The sequence below is a fragment of the Quercus lobata genome, chromosome 7 (assembly GCF_001633185.2).
Source record: "Quercus lobata isolate SW786 chromosome 7, ValleyOak3.0 Primary Assembly, whole genome shotgun sequence".
In the NCBI taxonomy this organism is placed as follows: domain Eukaryota; kingdom Viridiplantae; phylum Streptophyta; class Magnoliopsida; order Fagales; family Fagaceae; genus Quercus; species Quercus lobata.
The window spans coordinates 15,773,089-15,790,048 of record NC_044910.1 but is presented as its reverse complement, the minus strand read 5'-3'; the positions used below and the strand labels follow the sequence as shown (position 1 = coordinate 15,790,048).

General features: G+C 35.7%; 1 protein-coding gene across 2 annotated transcripts; it reads left to right on the top strand.

The window, feature by feature from the left end:
* Positions 1–3,749: 3,749 nt before the first annotated feature.
* LOC115952960 (FRIGIDA-like protein 5) lies at positions 3,750–10,818 on the top strand. 2 transcript variants are annotated; one of them, XM_031070342.1, is made up of 4 exons: positions 3,750–4,772; positions 8,469–9,095; positions 9,922–10,100; positions 10,210–10,818. In XM_031070342.1, exons 1-4 carry the CDS (start codon positions 4,223–4,225, stop codon positions 10,630–10,632), a joined length of 1,779 nt encoding a protein of 592 aa, XP_030926202.1. In that variant the 5' UTR covers positions 3,750–4,222; the 3' UTR covers positions 10,633–10,818. The 2 variants fall into 2 exon arrangements, with proteins under 2 accessions (XP_030926202.1, XP_030926203.1); XM_031070343.1 differs by having other exon boundaries at positions 3,751–4,772; positions 9,925–10,100.
* The last annotated feature ends 6,142 nt before the right edge of the window (positions 10,819–16,960 follow it).

Sequence of the window (16,960 nt, the reverse complement as noted above, 5' to 3'; positions counted from 1 at the left end):
AAGCACTCTGATATATTAGTTGTCATTGCCCCAAAACGTCTCCCACTATCATGTGACTGGGTCCACATATCCACAGACTCGCTTATAAGGTATGTGTATGGAAGATAATCTTGATTCTTTTCCTTGCCATCCTTCCCCGTCACCTTCTTCTTATTCCTAACGGCCTCAATTTCCACCTGCTTAATGGACTCCATTATGGTATCAAATTTAACTACCTAAGTAGCATATCCCGCTTTCAACGCTGCTAACTTTAGAGTCGAGTTTTGAAAATGTGTGTTGAAGTTGCTAGCAACATGTCGAAGGCAATATCTATGAAATACCCATGTTTTTCCATCATCCCCTCTAGGCCAGTTTGCAATGGCGTTTTTGATACCTAGATGTCAGTTGAAAATTATGCAAATGCCTTCATCAGGTATCACGTGGCCAATCGTATCTCTGAGGCATTGTAAAAACCACCTCCAACTGGACCCTGACTCACAATCCACAACAACAAAGGCGAGATGGAATACCTTGTTGTTAGCATCGGTTGCTATTGCGACCAACAACTTTCCCTGATATTTACCATACAGATAGGTCCCATCAATACTGATAACCGACTTGCAATATTTGAATCCATCAATGCATGGACCGAAAGACCAAAACACAAAATGCAAAAATACGGGGTCATCTTCACCGGTGGGTGTGGTACAATAGAACACCTAGGTAGTCGGATCCTAATCAATATATGCCATTAGCAACTTTTGCAACCTTTGGTAAGACTCTTCCTAATTCCCAAACATCTTCCCAATCGCCTTTTATTTTGCATCACATACTTTGTAATAAGAAGGCTTATGGCCCTGATATTTCGCCTCTATCATAGATCTGAGATGTTTAATCGGGGTAGTGTGATCCTCACATAACTTGTTAAGGATGTTTGATGCAATAAAATTACAATTCATCATTCTACCATCATTTCATACCCCAATCGGTATACACGTGTGAGGGCCCACATACACGGTAACCATCCATAGTTCATGGAGATTGGGCTTTATGACTTATCCACGCATTTCGCACAAAGTTTTTTCTTCGTTAACCTACTGATCATAAAATGTTTGTTTTCCTTGAGGGCACAAAGTGTGAATATGCATTGCACCTCCACTTTATTGGCAAAAGTCAATCCTTTGCACAAATTCATCCCTTCTCTCCAAGTAGACACAAATGGTATCTCCATATGTGAAGAATCAACCATAGTTGACCAAGTATTTGCAGAAAATGACAAGGCAGGAGGTGCGTAGGCAGGAATTGTGTCTGTAATGTTTTGGACACTAATAACATTGTCTACATCGGGTTGACCACCGTCCAATGTCTCATCGTTATCAATGTCCCTCTCAAAGTCCTCTTGTTCAATCCTCTCTTCAAACTCATCTCTATCGACAAAATCTTCACCGTTAATGGCAGTAGTCTCATCAACATAGTCGTCATTGTCATCATCATCCTTAGCCTCACCCTCATCATCATCATCATCATCATCGGCATGAACATCATCATCCTCTACATGTGTAGAATACTCATATTGAGCATCCAGAACTATAACTTGTAAACTTGTGGTTGTTTGTTGGATTTCCTCTATACCAACTTCTGCACGCAACTCCAACTGTATGTACAACTCAATACCATTTACTGCAGGTATTCTCTCCAACTTGTCAAACATGATCTTTACATGTTTGTCTGTTTCTATCGCCATATACTTGTAATTAATCCAGTGCTGCAAGACTTCATATGGCATATGATAAGTAATTTTTATGTTGTGTACAGCAGGATTCGCACACAATTCTTCCATAATTATCATCTTCAATTCATCAAGAGTCTTCAACTTACGATCAATTTGGGTATAATAGGTCTTTATACCCAGCCCTTTAAATGGCAATCCCTTGTTCGCATTGGCATTACTACCGTGGTATAGGATTATATCAATTTCAACCATTGTGAACCTGTAAGAGTCAAGTTACTATGTTAGTTAAAAAACATTTTATCTAGTCAAACTACACAAAGTATAAATTCCAATTCATTCAAAGGGTATGAATTTCATTACACATTCGTTACACATTTCATACCCAAATCCTTTTTCCGTCATGCTAAGACTACCCATTTCATACCCAATACAAAAAAAAAAAAAAAAAAAAAAAAAAAGGTATACAACATTTTATCTAATTACATATTTATAACATTTATATACCCATTTCATACCCAATACAAAAAAAGTCATTTCATAACACATTCAAAGGGCATGAATTACATACCTATTTCATTACAACTCATTTGAAGGGAGTAAGTCACTCATTTCATTACAATTCATTCAAAGGAAGTAAGTCACTCATTTCATTACATATCCATTCAAAGGGCATGATTACATACCCATTTCATACTCAAAACAATGATGAATAAAGTCAAAAAACTTGTAAGATCATGATAAAAATAAGAGCTTAGAAATGATGAATAAAATTTTGATAACAAAAATCATGCAAATAAATACTCAAAAAATTAACACTAACAAAACAAAGTTCTATAATTCACAATATTGGTATCTTAACTAAGTTATGTTAACTATTTACAAAATAAATAGTCAAACTCTTTAACCCAAACCCATAGACAACTAATACCCAACTACAAATGCCAATTAAATCAAAAAAACCCTTACTTGAGATATGAATTTGTTGAGAGAGAAGAGCAGTGAGAGAGGCAGTGTGGTGAGTGAAAGTGAGAGGCAATGTGGTGTGAGAGTTATGGGTGAGTGAGAGTTACTAAGGCTGAGTGTACCAGAGTTAGTGAGGATGCTTTGTTTTGGGTGAGAGGTGAGGCTGAGTGTACTAGAGTTAGTGAGGATGCTCTGGTTAGTGAGGTTGAGTGTACTGAGTGTATCTGTCTTTATAGACAAGAGTAGTTCAGCGTGTCTTTATAGACAATGGATGCTCAACATGTTTTTATAAACTTTTTGTATAGTGTTTAAAATTATTCCTAGGAGAACTCAAGTCTCATAGACTCATAGAGTTATGTTAATTAGAGGCTGTTTGGCCAACCAAATTTGATAACTCAATTCTTAGTTTCTATAACTCATAATTCAAAAATGGTGGGACCCATAGCAAAAAAGTTGTTTGGCCAAACGATAACTCTGTTTCCATCACTCAATTCTCTGATTTTTGAGTTATGAGTTATGGAAACTGAAAACAACCAAAGGCTATTTTCAGTTTTTATAACTCATAACTCAATGACATTTTCGTAAATAAACACACATGGAGGGACCCACAGCCGCAACTTTTGACCACCTTTTGACTTTTTTTTTTTCACTTGTTCGGTCTTCAGTTTTGGTTTTTTTTTTTTTTTTTTTTCATTGGTTCGGTCTTCAATTCGGTTTTTTTTTTTTTTTTTAAGCTTCGATGAGTTTGGGTACTGAAAACAAAACAAAACAAAAAAAAAAAGAAGAGAAAAAGCTACACCGACTGACAGGTATGGGCCCACAAATAGTGTGAAAAATATTGAGTGATGGAAATTGGGTGATGATGCCAAATGGGTGTGAAAAATTGAGTGATGAGTTATGAAAATTGAGTGATAAAAATTGAGCGATGAAAAATGGTTGACCAAACAAGCTCTTAAATATTGAGTCTTAAAAACTCGGTTTTTTCTACGTAGAAATCAAGTTTTTAAGACTTGAGATCTACGAGGACTTTTAATCCAAGTCAACAAGTTCACAGCAATGCAAAGCGAGTTTCTAAAACTCAATTTTTAATTAGATTTCGAGTTTCTGAAACCGGTGATGCTATTTTTATTCAAGGTTGGCTAACTTACCATATAGAACCCCTCACATTGCTACTCCGCAAATTTCCTCCGGTTTGAAGGGATTGAGCTGGGTGGATCTATCAGTTGTGATTGAAAGTATTGAAGATTTCAAGGATGAAGGAGAGTTGTAAAAGAAAGTCCGGTTTTCTTCTCGCCTAGGAGTGTCTTTTGGATTTGTTCCATCCAAAAAGATAAAGATCACAGCTGCTAAATTTACCTGGTAGAGTACCTAGGAACTTTAGAAGTTCTTAATCCTAAAAACAAACCCATTAATTTAAACCCTGATGGGCTCCTGAGAAAATTTGCGAAACAATCAATTTTCTCAATTTTCCCTCCTTTTGTTCATTTCTCTCTGTTTATTGAATGCATGTAGATATAGTTAGGTTTTGTGTGTTTAATTGTGTTTGTAATGGAGAAAGTCTCAAGCGAATTTGAAGTGGCGGAGATAAAGAAGCAAACTCTGCGGAAAACGCTGGAGCAAATCCACAGTTCTTCGTCTTCGCTACTTTTGTTCTCTCTTCAATGGAAGGATCTGGAAGACCAGTTCGATACGACGCGTCGTTTTCTCCAGGAACAGGCGAAAGAGCTCGAGTCCAAAGAGAAGCGGCTCGAGGAGTTGTCGAGAGGTTTCGAGAAGAAAGAGGAACGATTTGGAGAGTGTTTGAAGGAGTTCGAGTTGAAAGAGGTGAAATTGGAGGAGAGAGTTAAAGAGGTTGAATTGAGAGAAGAGAGGATTGAGGAGCGTTCTAGAGATTTTGAGGTGAAGGAGAAGTGGTATGGAGAGTGTATTCGAGAGCTCGAGGCGAAAGAGAAGAAGATTGAGGAGTGGTCTAATGAGCTTGAGTTGAAAGAGAAGAGATTTCAATTGAGAGAGGGGAAGCGTCCACGAACACCTGTATTTGCAGATGCTGCACCAAAACTGCCTCATCAGGAGCCAGCAAGCTTGTTTAGCAATCAAGGTTAGGTACCCCATGACTGAATACTACTAATCTGCTAATTATTTGGTGCCCTTTTAAATTTACTCTGAACCTTTCATTACAATGCTGGCCACTTATCACTACATATGCTCATGGAGAATCTCAAGAAGCTTAATATTGTAATAATGGGGGCTACTACTATATTTAGGTGGGTTGATTCACATCTTTCAGTTCCTTTGTTTGACCATCACAGTTTTATTCATCTCTATTATTGGAATTTGGAAACCCTTTTTGGTTTTAATTTAATTGATGGTAGTCTTGGAGATTTTGTTAGCCAACATTCTTCTGAGTACATTCTATGATAGTGCGAGACTATCCAACAGAATTGCATTTTAAAGTCTCCAGATAAGAGAATGGTTTTATTTCTTAGGAGAAAACTGATAATAAAAAGAGGTATAATCACAATAACAAGCAACGTTTTGCCGCTAACTACAAACCTATCAACATCAACCAATGACCAATGATCAATGATCAAACAACCTTCACAACTCTAGTTTTGGGGTAGTTGGTAATTTATTAGATGAATTGCTCATGTTCTTTATCAAAAGAATTGATGACGTAATGTAGGAAAAATAGGAATGAAGCCAAATCAGACCTGGCAGAGCTGGGAAGCTTGGATTTTGAGGATTTAGAGTTAGATTTTGGTGGGGGAAAGTGAATGGTAGGATTTGGGGATGAAACAAAGGGGAAAACCCAAGATCTGGGTTGCTATTCCAGGGCCCTGAACGGTAACAAGTGGACAGTAATGGAGCTATTTGAGGGTTATTTAGGTCTATTTGATAGGCGGTTTAGGGTTTTGAAGTTTTGAATTTTAGGATTTGAAAGGTGACAAATCAATAGGTGTTTGCAAGGTTTTAAGTTTCTGGGAATTTAAGAATGGGAAAAGAAACATGTGGCTGAAGGTTGAAAGGTTTACTGATAGGGTGGAGGGGTGGTGGTATTGCTATCAGTTTCACAGCTTGCCTAGTTTTGTTTTGGTCAACAAGCTGAAGGCACTAAAATTAGATTTGAAGAAGTGGAATGAAACAGATTTTGGAAATGTAATGCGTAGAAAACGCATTGCTAACCTGCATCATCCAATGATTAATGCTGATAGATCCCTGATAGACAATGAAAAGATGCAATGCGAACAAGTCATATGAAACTTGAGAAACTTATGTTGTAGGAGGAAATACATTGGAGTCAAAAGTCTTAGATGCTTCTGCTAAAGGAAGGGGATAAAAATATTAATTTTTTTCATCTCATCGCAAACAGCCCTAGTTACCGATGCCTGGGTTTTTTATATTTTTAATTCTACCTGCTTGATGCTGACTTCAAGCAAACCTTTGGTGCTGATTTCTAGATCCTATCTCTCTCTTCTTCTTCTTCTTTTTTTTTTTGTTCTTATCTTGTTTCCCAAATAAAAGCCCCCTCCTAGTCAATTTGTCCTGCATCACTTTTGGTATCAGAGCAAATTCAAATTCGTCACAACCACTGTTTGAAACCAATAGCCAATACACCCATACCAAATCAACCTCCACAAACTTAACTGCTCAACCACCAGCCTCCAATTGTGGGTTCAAATCCCAAACCGTAACAACCACAAAAATCAAACCACCCATGCATCACCCAATTCTCCATTAACAACAACACCACCCCCCACCCCCCCCCCCCCCCCCACCACACACACACACACACAAACACACACACACACACAAAAACCCTTTTTGATCCATTTAGTACCACCGTGAGCTACAATAAATGGGGTTGAGTTTCTCCCACCCTAGGAGAATTGGTGCAGACACCAAAAGTGCTATAATGATTGATTTTATTGAACTTGATTAATCGTGATTGATGTTCAGACTTTTAGGATTTTATTCTCTTTTATTTTGCTTTTAATGTTATAGATTACAAGTTATTTTCTTTCTTTGTTAGGTTAGAAATTTATTTCCTTTCTTTTATGATGTAAATTGAGAGTCTATTTAAAGGCCCCAAAATGCAGTATGGTAAGCTGTTGATTGTGAAGTTATAAAATTGGGGTGGAGTTTTTGTCCAGAACTTAATGCTGATTCCAAGCAAACCCAGGTTCTGATTCCTGGGTTCCTATTATGATTGATGTTGATTCCAAGCATCCCTAGGTGCCAATGCCTAGGTTCTATGTATTTTTCCATTTTATCCTCTTGATGCTGACTTCAAGCAAACTCTAGGTGTTAATTCTTAGGTCCTATCCCTTTATTTTGTTTCCTGAATAAAAGCCCCATCCTAGTTTATTTTTCCTGCATCAAATCATCATCATTACATCAATCGGGCCCTAAACTCTAGGTGTTGATTTCCGGATCCTCGTGCTTTGTCAATGGCCTAAGTTTGCTCTTTGATGATTGGAAGCTTTCTCCACCCCCATGTGCAGTCCTGCTGTCCTTGGGGATACAAACAGCCCCATAAATTTTGCCTTAGAGCAAGTAGTGATTCACCCAAGCTACCCAAATAGAACCAAATTAAACAAGATGATTCCAAATATGTTTCATCATTGCTGCCTCATTCCACTCATTTAATCCTCTCAACTCCAAACCACCTTCACTAGACATATTGATACAGCTAAAAATCTTCTTTTTTTTTTTGGATAAGTTATAGCTGTCCATTATGTGATGCAGTTTCAAAATCAGATTACATTCTCCCATGTTATACTTTCTGTTTTAGAAGAACTCCTGTTAGCTGCTAGAATGTTTGCTTTAGAAGCAAAGTATGGTTTCTCCATCTTAAATTCATGTTGTACTTCCCCATGTTGAGAAAGGAATACAAAAGATGGAAACTGCCGTCATTTTCTCTTTTCATTCCTTTGTTTCAAGTTGCTGAAATGTGTGCAAGGTTTTGATAAGTTCACAGGCTTCTGTATAAATGGCCAAAGACATTGTATGGTGTTGACCCCTTCCCCTCTCTCTGTACTAAGCTTCTTGTTCTTGGTTTCAGTGTGAGAAATGATTGTTAGTTTAAGGTTATTTCAACGTGTTTATTCTATTAATGTCAAGTTAAATAATTCTGTTCTATCCCTGGCATAAACTTTCATGGTTCTAATCATAGTTTGGTCATCTCAAGAATACTTTTATGCCTTGCATAGTTTTTTTGTGCGGATAATTTGAATCTTTTAAATTTATTTATTTATTAAATTTGAGTGCTTCGTATGCCTTGCATAGTTACTAGAATGACGCCTAACAAGACCATGTACACCTCTTTTTCTTTCTTTTCAATTTCTTTTGGCTTATAATGAAATGAAAGGGATTATCTTTTATGAAGAAAAAATTATATTATATTACTCATTTTAAGGCACACAGCCGACAAGGAAAATTGATATATATATATATATATATATAATCAAAATTTGAGTAAATGTTTGGATAAAGTAGATTTTGAATACTGCCTGTTCATTCTTCAGTTTTTTTGTATGATTTGATTAATCTCAATAATCAAACCTATGCACTTTCTTTTAATATGCCAATAAGCTCAAGCTCAACTGGCACTTTCTTCCCTTAAAGTGCTAGGTGGAAGGTGAAGTTGTGGGTTCAAGACCTTCTAGGTGTGTGTGTTTAACTTACCCGTCAAACATGCACTGTCTTTTAATATATGGAATGCAAAAATTTTGTACTCTTAATCCAATCTAGCATTTCTATTGAATATTGAATGGTTTGTGTTTTACGTGCATAGCAAGCAGTGTTCATTCCCATGTAAAGAGTGGGCAATTGTCAAAGGAAAGTTTGCAATTGTACAGCAAAGTGGCTTCTTCAATGGTGAGATCTAAGCTGGATCCTAAATGCTCATCTGTAAAAGAGAAAGGACAGAAATTGCTAACATTATTTAAACGAAATCAAAGGAAAGAAAAGAAATTGAAATTGTTACTTAAAAAGCAAGTGGATTATAAGTCAATACGCAATCAATTTTCTGATGCTCTTCAATCGGCATCGGATCCGGAGAAGATTGTTTTGGATGCAATGAAGGTAGTTTTTCGTTCAATCTTAAAGGGAGATGGAGGCTCTGAGTTGGATGTTTCTAGAAACTTCATTTTTTTGTTGAAACAGCTACCACAAGTTTCACTCCAGATTAAGCCTCTGGTGAAAGATGAAGCCAAGAAGTATGCACTTATTTGGAAATCAAAGTTGAAAAAGAAGAGAGGTGATCATTTGCTGGTTGTGGCTTTTCTGCTATTTTTAGTAGTCTATGGGTTGAGCTCTTCTTTTTATGCGGATGAGGTTCTTGGTCTTTTGGATACTGATGTTTGGTGTAAACAGGTCCCTGATTTATGTCAGGTCCTTGGCCTGTCAGATATTATGCCTGGTACATATTCTCTCTCTCCCTCCATAAATGGTTAGATTCTGTTACTATTTTTTGAAAACTCTTTCATTTGTTTGGCTATCATTCCTCCTTCATACAGTACATGATACCTTGGCATTACTACCTTTGCACAAGGAACTTTCATTGGGATATGTACATAACTGATTTATATTTTCCGTATGCTTTTCTGTTGTAACGCATTATCTGGTTTGTAATGGTCTTTACAAATTGTTGGCTCCTATTTCTTCTATATCATTTATTTTTTGCCGAATTTGTGATGTGTTTGAATAAAAAATATGGAAGATGGGAATTATATGATTGAGAAATCTAGAAGGGAACTTTATGGAGATACTATGTAGGAAATGTAATAAGAACCTGAATGGGTGAAAGGTTTTATCTGGAACTGTTGTTAGAACACTTTAAGTAATGCTCAACTGTTATGTAAAATTAATATAAATCACTTGTTTTGCATGAGATGAAATTGCATTTCGTCAAATTCACCAGGGTATGCAAGAAATCTTATGGAGAACCAAAATGGGTTTTCCCATGGTTTTAATGTTGTTTCAACAGAGTATACTCTCAAGAAGAGGGTTTCCTGTAGTTGTATTATCTCCTCCGTCTGATGTGATATTTAGGAGTTTCCCTTAATAATGATGATAACATGCCTAATCCACCTATCCTCATCCCCCCTATTCATGTCATTAAGTTTATTTTATTTTTTAATCCCATTGCTTCAATTATTGTCATCATTGTTTCACTGGTCATGTCTAATTATTATGGTTCTTATTGGTTCAAGTACTTAACACTAATAATTTATATTTTCATGTAGTAGATTTTATTCAAAATCTTATCAAAGAAGAGCAGCAGTTGGAAGCTATTAAATATATCTGTGCACTGGAGCTGGTTGACAAGTTCCCACCATTGTCTCTTTTAAGTGATCATTTTAATAATTCTAAAAGAAAAGCAGAGGAACTATGCAAGAAAGGAAATAACTCACTTTCAGTTCAGGTATTTTCCTCACCTTTGTGTTTACGTTTGTATGTGCTTCCTAGTCAAACATCCAATCACCTTTTTATTGTACATATTTGCTTATGATTTGGGTAAAACTTGCTTACAGCTTGAGCGGATAAGCAAAGAATTAGCTTCTTTAAGAGCTTTACTAAGCTACGTTGAAATTTACAAGCATGAAGCTCCATACTTGCCCGAAATCCTTGAAAAAATCATTGCGGAACTGGAAAGGCAGCAGACAAAGAAAAAGTGTGAGTATGATGACTCCAATGACAAAAATGGACTTCTTACTGGATCTAAAGCTACATCATTGCAGCAGCATAGTGAGCAGAAATGTGTTGCTCCAACAAACAAGATAACAGCCTCCTCTGCAACATTTACCATAAATTTGGTCAATACTCCCAAGTTCGAGCCTCAAGAACAAAGTAATAATAAGCGTCAGAAAACAGAAGTTCCAAAAGAGGTTCCCCCAATTGATTCTGTTGGTGCTGCTTCTGCATTTCACTCCACGCAACCCCCTAGTTGGCAGTGACCAGCTTTGTTTATGGATCAGCGTTCTCCACACTTGAACACATCAGCTGGACATTATAGTTTGTCAGGCCATCCTCCTTCTGCTAGCTTACATATGAACTCGTACAATAGTCCTAATTACCGCCCTGTGTACAAAACAAAAATGACAAAATTAAAATTAAAATTTAAAAGCTTTCTTGAATCACCATTTATGCTTTAGTCAATCAGGGTTTGCGAAAAGAGCAAATTCAAAATTTATATCAATTGCACTGCTGTTTTATAACCTATTACAAGTTTACAACTCAACAGAACTATGCTCTAATACAAAATTATCAACGTAATGGTGTTCTAGAAATTGTCAAGAGCATTGTCATTCAATGTAATAGTGTTTCCAATAAAGATGTTTAGAAATCTCTCCTTCAATTATTGATTTTATAAAAAATGTAACAGGATTGTAAATAAACCAAGCTATTATAAACAATTTGGGCTTAACTTGATAAAAAAAATTTGTACATTTGTGTTTGAGCCGTAGTTTTAGACTTATTTAATAAAATAGTCAAGTCCAAACAAAAAAGAAGAAGAAGTTATTCATGGATATGCTAATGAACAATAAGGCTCGATAAATAAAAAGCTAAGCCTAACCTCGTTTATGGGTTTTGTAATAAACTTGATATAAGCTTAACAAATATACACATATCTTATTAAGACTTTAATTTATTGGGAGTTTGAACTACTTGTCCAAACCAAATAGGCTTTAATGATATAATTGTGTTGAATTTCAAGCTCAAAAGCTTGATATAGAGCTTGTGAGAGTGCTTTTTCTGTAACACTCAAGCCCAAGGATCCCGGGCCGAATAGTTGTAGTTTGGTGCTTTCTACAATACATATAAACTAACAAACAAGGATATTTGTATTGAACAACAAATCAAAACAGCAAAGTAATGCAGAGAACAAAATAATAAAAGGACAAAGTAATGGTTAGGGATTCTCAAATCAGTAGAGAATATTTCATTGAATTTTCTTTATTATAATTACAGTACGCTCACTAAGAAATGATACAAGGTTCAAGCAAGCTCAAAAATTACAGTCTTAAATGGTTATTCTAACCTTTAAGACTTGCAAAGTTTGATTCTTTTTTAATCCGAGTATGTGCTATAATGGCTTTCTCTAGGATACTGGGAAGTAATTTTGCTAATTTTCTCTGAGTTTTTTTCTTCTTGACAGAATTTTATCAATGATTCTCCCCTCCCCAAAATTTTTCTGCCTCTCTTCGCAATCCTTTCCCCCTTTTTATAGTGTTATTCTAGAGTCCCAGGGGAACTATTGATTCCCCTGTTTTGCCTTTTGGGTACCAGAGTATGTATTGTGCCCATTGCCCAGTAGGTTCAGTTTCCCTGTTCTTCATCCTTTCATTCCTTTTAGTTTTGTTTCTTTAAAAGTCCATGGCTGACTACCTATTTCGAAATATGCTGAGGTCACACTCCTCATGATCCAACTTTTGGCCGTCCTTCTTCTTTATCTTTTTTCTCAAATGGGCAAAATCCCACTCTGCTGGTTTGAAAGTCTTTTGCTACTACTCCATTTTTTATACTTCTTCATTCTAGTTCTCCGAGGTGCTACCCACTTGCGCTATGAGAAGTCGCTAATTCTTTCCTCTTTTTCTTGCTGGGTCATTTGACACTTGAGAAGGACGTGGCCTCTCCTCTGTTTCTTGTGTTTCTTTTTGTCTTTTTCTTTTGAACTGTCTTAATCTTTTCTTGATTGTGCTTACACGCCTGGGGGATCCCGAGCCTTTTGGCAGTCTTTGAGGATCCCGACTCAGTTTTCTTCTTCAATCCTCTGACATGGGCTTCTTTTCCTTTTCTTTCTTCTTTTCTCATAAGCTTCTGGGCTTCTCTTTTTTCTTTTTGATGTTTTTTGGGCTTCAAGCCTCTTGGGCTTACCATTTCTTCTCTTTTTTTGTGGCCCCTTGCGCTTATTTCTTTGGGCTTGGGTATTGTGACTTTTTAGACCTCAACATTTAGCCCCCCGAGCTCGTGGGTTGCCTGAAGCCCACGCGTGAGTAATTCAGGGTTTCTTAGATTTTGTAGGATTTTCTTTTAATTACCCCTGGGTTCCCTTCTTTCTTATTCAAGATCCGGGCCGTTCCTGCTACTTTTTGGTTATCTTAGTCTTTTCTGCGTGTCGTGTTCCTCCATTTTGCAATTTCCCCTTTGCACGGGACGTGGCAGTTGAGTATTTGGAGTAAAATTTCCTTTACCCACATTTTTCGTTCCCCGTAACTTTCATTAATACCTGCTAATTAATCTCTTCTTCAAAATTAAATATTTTGGCAACTAGTGCGTCTTTCTATACACTGTCTTCTCCAACTGCTCTTTGTGCTTTTATTGCGGCTGTTTCACCTTATCTCTTTGCTTCCCTGAGTCTTTCATTCTTAGGTCTCTTTTCTCTTTTTTCAAACAGTCTGCTATTCCCATTTCCCTTTTCCATTCTTCCAATCCCCCTTTCTTCTCATCATTCCCATTGCTTTAATGGCTTCTTCTTCTTCCCGAAAAAGAAGAGAGCACACCCCAAGCCCTTCTGAGGGCGAAGGTTCTTTTGGTTCTGCTCCGAGCGAATCTCATGAAGTCACTGAGCATCCGGCTTTTCCTTTACGGGACCCCTGGTACTCTCCCAGTCTATTTTTTCCTCAGGTGTCTCATGGCGAGGCTCCTCCGTCCCCTCATGCTTGGGTGTTTTCTGGTCAGGCGGGTTTCACTGGTTTTGCTCAGGTCTCAAACCCTAGAGAGATTTTTGATCTTCAGATTAAACAGGGACTTCGAGAGGCGGTGCCTATCTTTTTTGATTAAAAGGTTATTTTTCCTCCCTAAACTACACAAATTGTTTTACTTTTTGTCCTTCTGTCTATGTCTATTAATTTGTGTCATACGTGACCTAATGGAATGCTGACTGACTTGGAATAAATTATTTTAAATGTAAAAAAAGACATGTGGCAAAGAGTTATTGATACCCTAATAACAATTATTTAAAAGGACAGAATTACCCCACACCTTTAATGATCGTTTAGGCCTCCACTTCACGAGAAAGTATACTATGTTTCGGTAATACCAACTCAGCATCTGTTTTGGTATTTCTTATCCAATAAATGAGTGACATTTGTTTCAAAAAACCATATCTTGTCTTATTTACTTTTCCGTTGTGCATGATATTGATGTTTGTTTGTTTTAACAAGGTTTATTCTGAATAAATCTAATTAACAACTTTGATTTAAAACTTGTTAATTCTATCAACCGGAGTCTAAATTTCCCAACAAGCTGGACTAAGATTGTGCATTATCTTTTCTCAAAAAAAGAAAAAGTATGCTTATACATAAGTGAATAGTTGAAAAGGAAGAAGTGAGATTTGAACTACAAGCATAAACACCACGAAAAATACTATTATATATCATACGCTTAAACTCCCTACACTATGTTAATTTGTTTTGTAGGAAAATGTACAGAACTTGGTAACGTAAGAGCAAAGCTTATGTTCAATGCTTCAAAATATTGGATGGAACATCATGCGAACTTGTAGTCAATTTTAAAATAAACATAAAAAAGAAAAAAAAATTGTTAATATATTTAATAAATAGAAGTATTAGGCCAAACCCAAGCCCCTTTAATATTAAAACAGAAAAAAAATATCTAAAGCAGCCTTCTTCTTCTTTTCTTTTTACTTTTCTCTTTTTTTCCCCCACATATGTTGGTAGCATCGTCTTGAATTATTACTCAAGTAATTCCCTTTATGTATTTATTTTTATTTTTGATAAACACATAATTTCCTCTTTCGTAGAGATTTTGCACGCTTGGGGATACTTACTACCATTTATGGGCCCCTACGAGTATCAACATTTGTCATGAAAGGAATAACCACATTAAAAATGATTAATAATGTACTACAAGATGGGAATAACATACATGATACATCTAAAGGAATAATTACATTAAAAATTCAATAAACAAATAAATAAACAAAGAAAAAATTTATTACACATAAACATAGTGTGTAGATACACACAATTTTTTATAACTGAAATCATGATTTGAAACCACAATTTTCAATTTGAAAATGTGAATTCAAGTCATAGTTTTAGTAATAAAGAAAAGTGTGATATACACACTATGTGCAACCAACACTTGCCTAAAAAACAGTATAGCTAAGCTTTTCCAACCCTCCACTTTTAATTTGAGTTATTTGCTTTAACCTAAGGGATGGAGATGCTCCCCTTGACCATAGAGGAAGACGGAGGACTCTTCTCCATTGACCCTAGAAAAGGAGGAGCAGTATTGTGACTTGTTTTAGGAGGAATATGGGTGGGTGGATTAGGCCCAGATGGAGTGACAACACCCTTGCCTAGCAATCGGCATAGCAAAGGAGAGACATCAATAGTGTGATGTCTATGCCCAAATAAGGCCTTTTGTCTCATCATTGAACTCAGATTGGGCACATATGGAGGGACTTGACCTTGCTGTATTGCCCCAATCAACTTGTCCTTGCAATTGTTCATCATGTTTAGGTTTTGGTTTTGGTTTTGTTCATGAGAAATTGTCCCAACCTCATTTGCTGGTATGATTGTAAGAAAAAGCACCGGCACCACTACGATTATAACAATCACATTTAGAACCTTCATTCTTTTCGGAATGTAGAGACTACATAGGAAACTGATGAAGAATGTCGTCAATCTTAAGTTAGCATAGTTATTTATACACATTGGTTATAGAGAGAGCCCGGGAACTTTCATAGCATTACCATGGAAATTACTGTGAAACAGAGGAGAGCCAAGGAACTTTCGTTGCATTACCATGGAAATTACTGTGAAACAGCACTAGCTTTACGTGCCCATATACAATTTGATTGATGATGCATGCCCGCATTTTTCTATGAGGTGACCAGGATGCATAGACCAAGTTTCTTTGTTGAGAAGTCTAAAATGACAAATTTTATGTATATGTTTAGAGCATTTGCATTAGCTTATGCAAAAAATTTTATATGTTTTAGTATAAAAACCTATCTTTTCTACTCTACATACTCGTTTTTCAAGACATTTGGCATCAAATTATCTATTTTATACTATATTAATTTCATTAAAATATTAATTTTTTTATTTTTTAAATTGTTTTTATTTCTTCATACATAACAACCACCGTTAATTCTCTTCCTTCATCCTTAAGATACATAAAGAAAGAATTAAAAAAAAAAAAACTAAATGCAAAATGAATAGTGCCAAAATAAATTTACATGGTTATTATAGCAACCATTTTTTTTTTTCATAACTTTGCATAGTCTGATGTTAGTAAATTTTGGACTTTATGGATTAAAATGTGGTACTTTTTCTATTTGGCACGATACTAAAAGCTAAATAAGCATAAAAGAATAAAATGAAAGAAGATTAAAGATTTACATAACTAATTATAGACTCTTACTTCAATGAATTTTTCACTAATATAGTTATCAGCTTCTCTCCCCAAATTCTTGCCACTCCTACAGGAAAAAAAAATTTCTATCCCATTTACTTTATATGTTTCACCAGTTACGAATCAAAGTGGGATAGGAGATTTTTATTGGCTTCATTAGTGTAAACATTGAGGTGTACCATAAATGAATCTATGCCCTATATATATAACCTTGATGCCATGAGATTTAGTACAATAGTACGTTGATTTTTTTTTTTTTTAATTTTTCTTTTTTGATGGATAGTACAGTGTCACAAAGCAAACTATATATTACCATAATGCAAGAACCATTAAAAAATAAATTAAAAAAATCAATTAAATTTTACCCAAAAAAAAAAAAACCTACTAATATGTTATCATGGTCTATTATCGATCATCTAACACGCTAGTCAAAACCCTTTCTTTTTTTTCTTCTTATTTATTTATTATTATTTTTTATAGTGTGGCCAGTTCAAAGGCTAATATATTTCAACCTAATGATAGGTTTAAGATTGTGCTTTATTTGAATTAATTTGTTTTGAAGGAAATATTACTTATCTTTGTACCTTGTATTATAAGGCCAAAAATGCAAAAGGCAAAACAAATGCAGACGCAACACGGTCGTTTACTTCCTCTCTTCTTACCATCCCAATTTTTTTTTTTGTCTTTTATTACCTTTTTCAATATAAGTTGGAGCTTGGAAGTTGGAAGCCATGTTTCTAATTTTCTTAATCACATAAGCCATTTGATCCTTGGAAGAAATTGCGTTGGAATATTTACGTCCATAAAGGATCTGCACGCGGTTTCAACGAAGATGATAAGACTAATATGCATCTAGCCACCGCTACGGATTTGCCCACTCGCGTGTCCAGAAAACAA